This window comes from Leucoraja erinacea, chromosome 12 (assembly GCF_028641065.1).
Source record: "Leucoraja erinacea ecotype New England chromosome 12, Leri_hhj_1, whole genome shotgun sequence".
Classification (NCBI taxonomy): Eukaryota; Metazoa; Chordata; class Chondrichthyes; order Rajiformes; family Rajidae; genus Leucoraja; species Leucoraja erinaceus.
This window is the reverse complement of record NC_073388.1, coordinates 45,073,154-45,079,153: the sequence shown is the minus strand read 5'-3', so window position 1 is coordinate 45,079,153 and position 6,000 is coordinate 45,073,154. Positions and strand designations below refer to the sequence as shown.

At 45.5% G+C, this 6,000-nt stretch overlaps 1 protein-coding gene across 1 annotated transcript in view; it reads left to right on the top strand.

Moving 5' to 3' along the window:
• The first annotated feature begins 500 nt into the window (after window positions 1-500).
• Window positions 501-6,000, top strand: part of mtnr1c (melatonin receptor 1C) — a 111,641-nt gene continuing 106,141 nt past the window's right edge. Inside the window, exon 1 of the mRNA XM_055644026.1 lies at window positions 501-1,008. Coding sequence (XP_055500001.1) covers window positions 810-1,008 — 199 coding nt within the window. The 5' untranslated portion in view covers window positions 501-809. The remainder of the gene's footprint in view (window positions 1,009-6,000) is intronic.

Sequence of the window (6,000 nt, the reverse complement as noted above, 5' to 3'; positions counted from 1 at the left end):
AGTTAACGCGTGGAACTTTGCCTCTGGTTCTAATTTGAAGAGTTTGCTGTGGAAAGCAGTGCAAAACAAAGTTGTTCTCTGTATCTCGGTACACGTGACAATGGTATTAACTGAACTACAGCGATGACACTGATGTCAACTGAACTGAACTGCCCGCCGACAAATTAGATCAGAGTATAGCCCTCCTCTCTCGTCTGCCCCACCCACACATCCCTCTGGCTGGGATAGTCTGGTCGGTGGGGGGTTGCGCGGAGTTCGGGCAGAGAGTCCTGAAAGACGGACCGGTGGCAATGCAAGTTCTCACTGGATGGCGCTGTAAGCACGCGGTTTGCACTCGCTCAGAGGCTCAGGACGGAGAGATGGAGAGAGTCCTGCAAGCGGGCAGAAGGAGGAGGAAGAAGGGGAGGAGGGGGGAGGAGGGGGAGGGGGGGGGGGGGGGGGAGTGGGCATCGTTACAACAGGTCGTCAAAACTAGTGAAGCTGCCCCTCTCAGAGGCAGGAAGCCTCGCAGCAACACTGCACATGGGCAAGTTGGAGAAAGCTGGCGTGCACGGAGGAACGCTCAAGGTCCACCCATCGGAGAGAGAGGACCTCTATATAAAGGCGGTGCAATGGTGACAGGAGCGAGAGTGAAGACACCCAACATAAGTCTGCAATCCAGTTTGAGACGGGTGCTTGCGCGGAGCTAACTTTGAGAAGTAACGCTAGTTGGGCGATGGACGGATAGAGTGTGATGGGGAGGACTCTCAGAAGGCTTGTCCAAGACCCACACAGGGACTGAATGTGTCCTCCTGGAGGTCGGATCTCGAATGCAAAGCAGAGCTGAGATGTCGGGAGATGGGAACTGCTCGGAATCTGTCTCCTGGGCGTCGGAGCGGACTCCCTCGGCCGGCGTTGGGGTTACCACGGCACTGGCCTCGGTTCTGATCTTCACCACGGTGGTGGACATCGTGGGCAACGTGTTGGTCATCATCTCGGTCTTCAGGAACAGGAAGCTGAGGAACCCCGGTAAGACAGAGTTGGCCGCCTGGCCATCTCCCTGGTGAAAGTTGAAGGTCCCATCAAAGTCTGGTCCACAGGCATTCATTCGCTGGAGATGCGAATACCAGCACACGCGTGCGGAGCTCTAAGGGGTGGGACGGGTGAACTGAGGCTGACTCTGTAAATACTTAGGGTGACATTAAACACTTTGCCACAAAGAGCGGCGCTGAGTGTCACATCAACTCGGTGATATAATTGAGGAACATTAATTACATTAGAAAAACCCTCCTTTTTGACCATAATACATTGTAGCTCGAAGGACCTGTGCAGCACAGGTACATGATGCCAAGACCAAATCTGCCTGTATATCATCCACATCCCTCCATTCTCTGCATATCCATCTGTCCATGTTAAAATCTGTAAAATACCGCTGTCCTACCTGCTTCTATCACCACCCCCTGTTAGCGAGTTCCAGGCACCCGCCACTCTCTGAGTAAAAAAACATGCCCGCACACATCCATTAAACGTTTCCCCTCTCATCGTTAAAACTTTAATACCAGACCTCTAGTTTTTGATTGTTCCATCCGTTGTTTCTCTAACCCATACAAACGTTTTAATCAAATAAGGGAAAGTACTGGCTTGTGTATTTGGAAATTCGCATTGGAAGATTGGTCGTATTATAGTTGGAACACAACTAGAAACAAGTTCTAGTAGGTGCTAGTTTCCAAAGAAAAACACAGAAAGTGCTGGAGTAACTCAGCGGGTCAGGCAGCATTTCTGAAGATGTCTCTGGAGCTAGTCAGTAGGATCCCGACCCGAAGCGTCACATATCCATGTTCTCCAGAGATGCTGCCTGACCTGCTGAGTTACTCCAGCACTTTGTGTCTTTTTTTTGGAGTTTGATCACTTGTGTCTAATGTCAGTGGTGGACCCTGGACGATATGGACACAGTAACGATGATTTTGTTCTTTACTCGGTAACGTGGAGAGAAAAGTCCCTGGATCGTAAAATAAAACTTTTTCCCCCACGGTGTCTGAAATATCTACAGAAAATGCAAACTGATTCAGTAAAAAGTAAACTAGGAATTAAAAAATGCAATCGGGTTTACCACATAAACTCGGGAAGCTCCGGTTCCCACACTGTTCTTCAAGATAACTTGTACTCGATTACACTTGACCTTTTATCGAATACATTGTGCAACTCCGTGTTACCTTGTGTTATCGAGCAGGGGGTATCATAAAATATCGGCGCAGGACATGTTAACGCCAAGTAACGCGAAACTATTTCCAAGTACAAAGCAAGGAAAGCGACCAAAAAACTCGTTATGTGTCGCTTTCAAAACCAACGCATTCAATGCCAAAGCGTTGAAATGATTACTGAGCGAAACACCATGTGCTGGAGGAACTCGGCGGGTCTGACAGTGTCTGTAGTGGGAAATGGGCAGACCACATTTCAGGTCCGGACCCTTCTTCACATCCCAATTCTGAAGGAGAGTTCGGACTCCAAGCGTCCCCTGTCCATTCCCTCCCCAGATGCTGCCCGGTCAGCCGAGATCCTCCAGCACTTTGTGTTTTGCTCAAGCAAAATTCCAGCATCTGCAGTTCCTCTTTCCTCTGAAATAATTTCCTTCTGTTAGAGCTGATTTGGCTTATATTTTGTTCATAACGATTGGACACAGCAGTTAGGAAGAGTTTTGTTCTCTTGACTTAACTGAAATAGTGTGCATACACCTTGTCATGACTAACACATTTCAAACAGCTGAACTGTGTAGATTAACATTCAGATCACTAAAGCAGTGTTATTCTGCACTACAACACCAAAACAAGGATTACTATCATAATGATCCAACTGTTAGAGGCAATTACTGTATCAGTAGAAAGCTACTCATTCCTTGCACTCTTACTTATATGGCATTGTGCTTATGTATAGTATGACTTTACTGGATTGTATGAAAATCAAAGCATTTCACTGTTTCTAGGTACATTTCTTGACCAGAATGCTGTCTTTCGTAGCGGGGTTCAGCTACAAGTAGTTGGATAGACATTTTTCTCTGGAACACTGGAGGTTGTGGGGAGACTTGATAGAGGTTGTGAGAAACATAGATAGAGTAGACAGTCAGAATGTTTCTCGCAGGGTGGTAATTTCCAATGTTAGAGGGCATAGCTATGATCGGGGAGGGGGAACGTTTAATGGAGATGGGCGGGACAGTAATTAGTGGTGATCTGGAGGGGTGGTGGTGGTGGAGGCAGAAATGATAGTGGCATTTAGAAGGCGTTTAGACAGGCACATGGAAGCAGGCAGCATGGAATAGAGGGATATGGATCATGTACAGGCAGATGAGCAGTTTGACTTGGCATCATGTTTGGCACTAACATTGTGGGATGAAATGCCTGTTCCTGTAATGCACTGTTCTATGGTCTATGTTCTATGCCCTATGTTCTATGTGACAATAAGTTAACAACTACTAATTACTATGAGTGTATAGTTGACAGGAACGAAAGGAGTCAATTGTTGAACAATTACTAAAGGACGGGTGTAAGACTGGAATATGAAACTTTGGAAGATTCACCCACAATGGCAGACACATTTGAACTGTAAGACTAAGTTCAAGAAATGAATTTGACGGCATTGTTATGCTGCCAGACTTTTGTCAAAGTAGTACTTTCAATGGCACACGGTGTTAAAAAGGTGGCAGTTTAATTTGGGACTTAAATCCTGAATTATCTGTCGTGTGGAAATAATGTGCGTGACTCTAAAGAGAAGGCAGTTGCACCATCCGCCAGATAGTTCCAGCCTGTGAGAAGCCTCATGAGGTCCCACAGGAGGTCTATTAACATTGAGTGGAATCTTTCTTTACAGCGAGCAGCTGTGTGTCACCTGGTGCGAGTGTATCGGTGCAGAGAGACGTAGCTGCTAAATCAAACCAAGTCCGCTGAAGAATTCCAGCAATGCTGTGCACACTGGGCATTCTGGACTGCATACAGAGGAGCGGGTGAGGTCCACTGCCTGATGTGACAACATTTCCTGGAATGGCAACATTAGATTCCCATACTCCAGCTTCAATCACAGAATCCTCTGACCCTTGAGTGATTAATTAGCATCAATGTCACATCAAAAAAAAATCAAAGAAAGCTGTATTCCAGATGAAACTATGTACAAAACAGGATAGACAAAACAAGGTTTGAAGAAGGGTCTCGACCCAAAACATCACCCATTCCTTCTATCCAGTTCTGTTGAGTTACTCCAGCATGTTGTGTCTTTCTTCGGTGTAAACCAGCAACTGCAGTTCCTTCCTGCACAAAACAAAAACTGTGCAAAATTCCTCTGATATTCTCCACGGTTATACATACGTTGTTACCTTTATATTTGGTAGTGTTCCCAAAAAACATAAATATACATAGAAACATAGGTGCAGGAGTAGGCCATTTGACCCTTCGAGCCAGCACCACCATTCAATATAATCATGGCTGATCATTTAAAATCAGTACCGTGTTCCTGCTTTTTTCCCCATATCCCTTGATTCCTTTAGCCCTAAGAGCTAAATCTAACTCTCTTGAAAACAGCCAGTGAGTTGAACCTCCACTGCCTTCTGTGGCAGAGAATTCCACAGATTCACAACTCCCTGGGTGAAAAGGTTTTTCCTCATCTCAGTCCTAAATGGCCTACCGCTTATTCTTAAACTGTGACTCCTGGTTCTGGATACCCGGCATATTAGCCACTCATGTGGCTCCCTGGGGTGATATCCCTTCCCTTGTTTGAGGGGCGTGCCCACCACACCCTGCCCCAATGTGCAGCAGCGGAAGGCCTCTAGACTATGGTCCTCCATCACAGAGTCTTGGCGTTGGCTGCACCATGCTTATAATGGATAATCAGCTTGCAAGAACACAGTGGTAGGTCAGATCTGACCCAGAACTCCCAGGAGTCTGGTATCTCATGGGTCAGGGTGTGATTTGGATTTTTTAAACATAGCCTTCAACGCCTGTTGATTTTGAGAAAGAGATGGATGGTAATTTAGCATGGCCAATTTAATTTAGTTTCATTTATTGTCATGTGCAATAAAGTTTTGTTGCATGCTAACTAGTCAGCAGAAAGCCTACACATGATTACAATTGAGCCATCCACAATGTACATGATAAAGGGAATAACGTTGACAAAGGGGGCATGATAAAGGAAACCTGATCTGTAACCCTGGTGAACAGTGGGATAGATGAGTTTGTGTTTAGTTTATTGTCACGTATACTGAGGTACAGTGAAAAGCTTTTGTAGGATGGTTCAGTTGCCTGTTAACAGCGGGGAAGACACTGACTCTAAAATGATCAATACCATGGTGTGTGTGTGTGTTTCAGTATTACAAGTAGGACAGGGATTGCCAGGAAATGAACTGGGAAGCTTTAATGTTTTTAGGCTTCTATAGCCTGCTGTTTGCTTTTTTGCGTAGCCAACCAAATATAGTGGCAGAGTAACATTCAGTCACTAGAGTTCGAGACTCATAGCTGGTCACAGGGCTTCGATATCTACAACAGCAGTAGGTGAAGCATCCTGTCCCAGATTCAACTGGCAGCTTTAAAGCAGGTCATTATTGAGTAATTATGGATGATTCTTGTGGATCTGATTTTTATGCTCCTTAGATTCTGCTGAAGACATCGGAATGAGCACAGCTGGTAGAGAATGATGTTACTGGCAAGGGATGCCAGATTTAAGGATAAAGAGTTTTTTTAGGAGTTGGCTTTTGTACCAGTGAAAAAGATAGCTGATCCCTTTGCTGGGCGTGTAACACACTTAAGTTTGAAATTCCACACCCTTCAACACTTTTTCCTTTAATTTTGCACATTTTCTGTTAGCACCTTTAGACTAGTTTCGGGATACAGCTGGAAACAGGCCCTTCAGCCCATCAAATCAAGATGAGAAGGGTACAGACAAGCTGGAAAGGGTACAGAGAAGATTTACGAGGATGTTGCCAGGACTTGAGGGTCTGAGCTATAGGGAGAGATTGAGTAGGCTGGGACTCTATTCCTTGGA